Below are 1,408 nucleotides of genomic sequence, written 5' to 3' on the forward strand. Positions count from 1 at the left end.
TGGACCTCAGAACCCAGCAGAACCTGAAGCTGCGGTTCGGTCCATGTTGGACCTCAGAACCCAGCAGAACCTGAAGCTGCGGTTCGGTCCATATTGGACCTCAGAACCCAGCAGAACCTGAAGATGTTGGTTCGGTCCATATTGGACTTCAGCAGATGTTCGGGTCTAGCTGTCCAGGACCTGGGACGTGGACGAAGCGGTTCTGACTGACGGCTGTGTCCTCTGCAGGCTCCTCTGTGATGGAATGATGTCAGCGCAGGGTGGGGCTGGTTCCGACCCACTGGCCGGCCAGGATGCACAGGAGGTTCTGCTTCCTGTTCCTTCTGACCTTCTGCTCCCTCCTCGTCCTGCTCATCCCAGCCCTCCAGTCTCCAGAACATCATCTGGACCCGCCTCAGCCACGACCCCAGAACCGGTCCGCCAGGCCACCTCACCGCGGCACTTCTGGGGAAACGGACCAAGGAGCGACTGTTAGAACCCAACCGCTGGGTCTGCGGCCCGGGGACAGGCTGGACCTGAAGGACATCTTCATCGCCGTGAAGACCACCAGGAAGTACCACCGGTCCAGACTGGAGCTGCTGATCCAGACATGGGTGTCCCAGGCCAAGGAGCAGGTGAGGGTCCATCAGGCTGGACCGGGAGGTTCTGGACCAACTAGGAGGTTCTGGACCGTCCGGGATGATCTAAACTGGTCCAAGCTCCTGCAGAATTTGAACTTTCCGTCTTAGGTGTGGGCTGAGCGAGCAGCTCTGGGTCCTGGTTCTGACCCAGGGTCTGCTGGATCTCAGGTCCAGGTCTGTTGCTGTAGAATTAGAACTGAACCAGAACCTTTAAACCTGTAGAATTAGAAGCATCCAGCCGGTTCGATTTAATCATCTCTCCTCGTCTGGACCTTGTTCTGTCAGCCCACCTGTGATTGGCTACCTTCAGGAAGTCCCGCCTCTTCAGGCTGCTCCCTCTTTCCTACTAGCAAAGCAACTTCAGAGTAATCGCTGCAAGCAGAGTCCTCATATGGGGGTTCCGCCATTTTAGATAAGTGTCGTTTAGTGGATCAAAAAGCAGTGGACTCAAAATTTCCCACAATGCACCTTGAAAAGTAGTGATTATTTATTAGATAAGCAGATAAATCCCAGCATTCTGGGATTTGTTGAAAGAACCAAGATGACGGAAGTCATGTGACCAATGGAGCAAAAAGCAGTGATCATCTGTCTGAACGATCAGTTAACTGAGTTCACCATAAAGTTCACTATATAGTCATAGATCATGGTAAATTGTTCTGGATGAAAACTGGATTCTGATTGGCTGTAGGGCATCCATTAAAGCTATAGAGGAGGATCTTTCATTTCCGGGTGGATCATCTCAATCAGTGGTCCTCCTAACTCTCCATCATACTGGTGATCTGTTCCCG

General features: G+C 52.5%; 1 protein-coding gene across 1 annotated transcript in view; it reads left to right on the top strand.

Moving 5' to 3' along the window:
- rfng (RFNG O-fucosylpeptide 3-beta-N-acetylglucosaminyltransferase) overlaps nucleotides 1-1,408 on the top strand; it is a 15,483-nt gene that overhangs the window by 2,088 nt on the left and 11,987 nt on the right. The window contains exon 2 of the mRNA XM_015379294.1: nucleotides 229-614. Coding sequence (XP_015234780.1) covers nucleotides 294-614 — 321 coding nt within the window. The 5' untranslated portion in view covers nucleotides 229-293. The remainder of the gene's footprint in view (nucleotides 1-228; nucleotides 615-1,408) is intronic.

Source organism: Cyprinodon variegatus, unplaced genomic scaffold (assembly GCF_000732505.1).
Source record: "Cyprinodon variegatus isolate N-32 unplaced genomic scaffold, C_variegatus-1.0 Scaffold189, whole genome shotgun sequence".
NCBI lineage: Eukaryota > Metazoa > Chordata > Actinopteri > Cyprinodontiformes > Cyprinodontidae > Cyprinodon > Cyprinodon variegatus.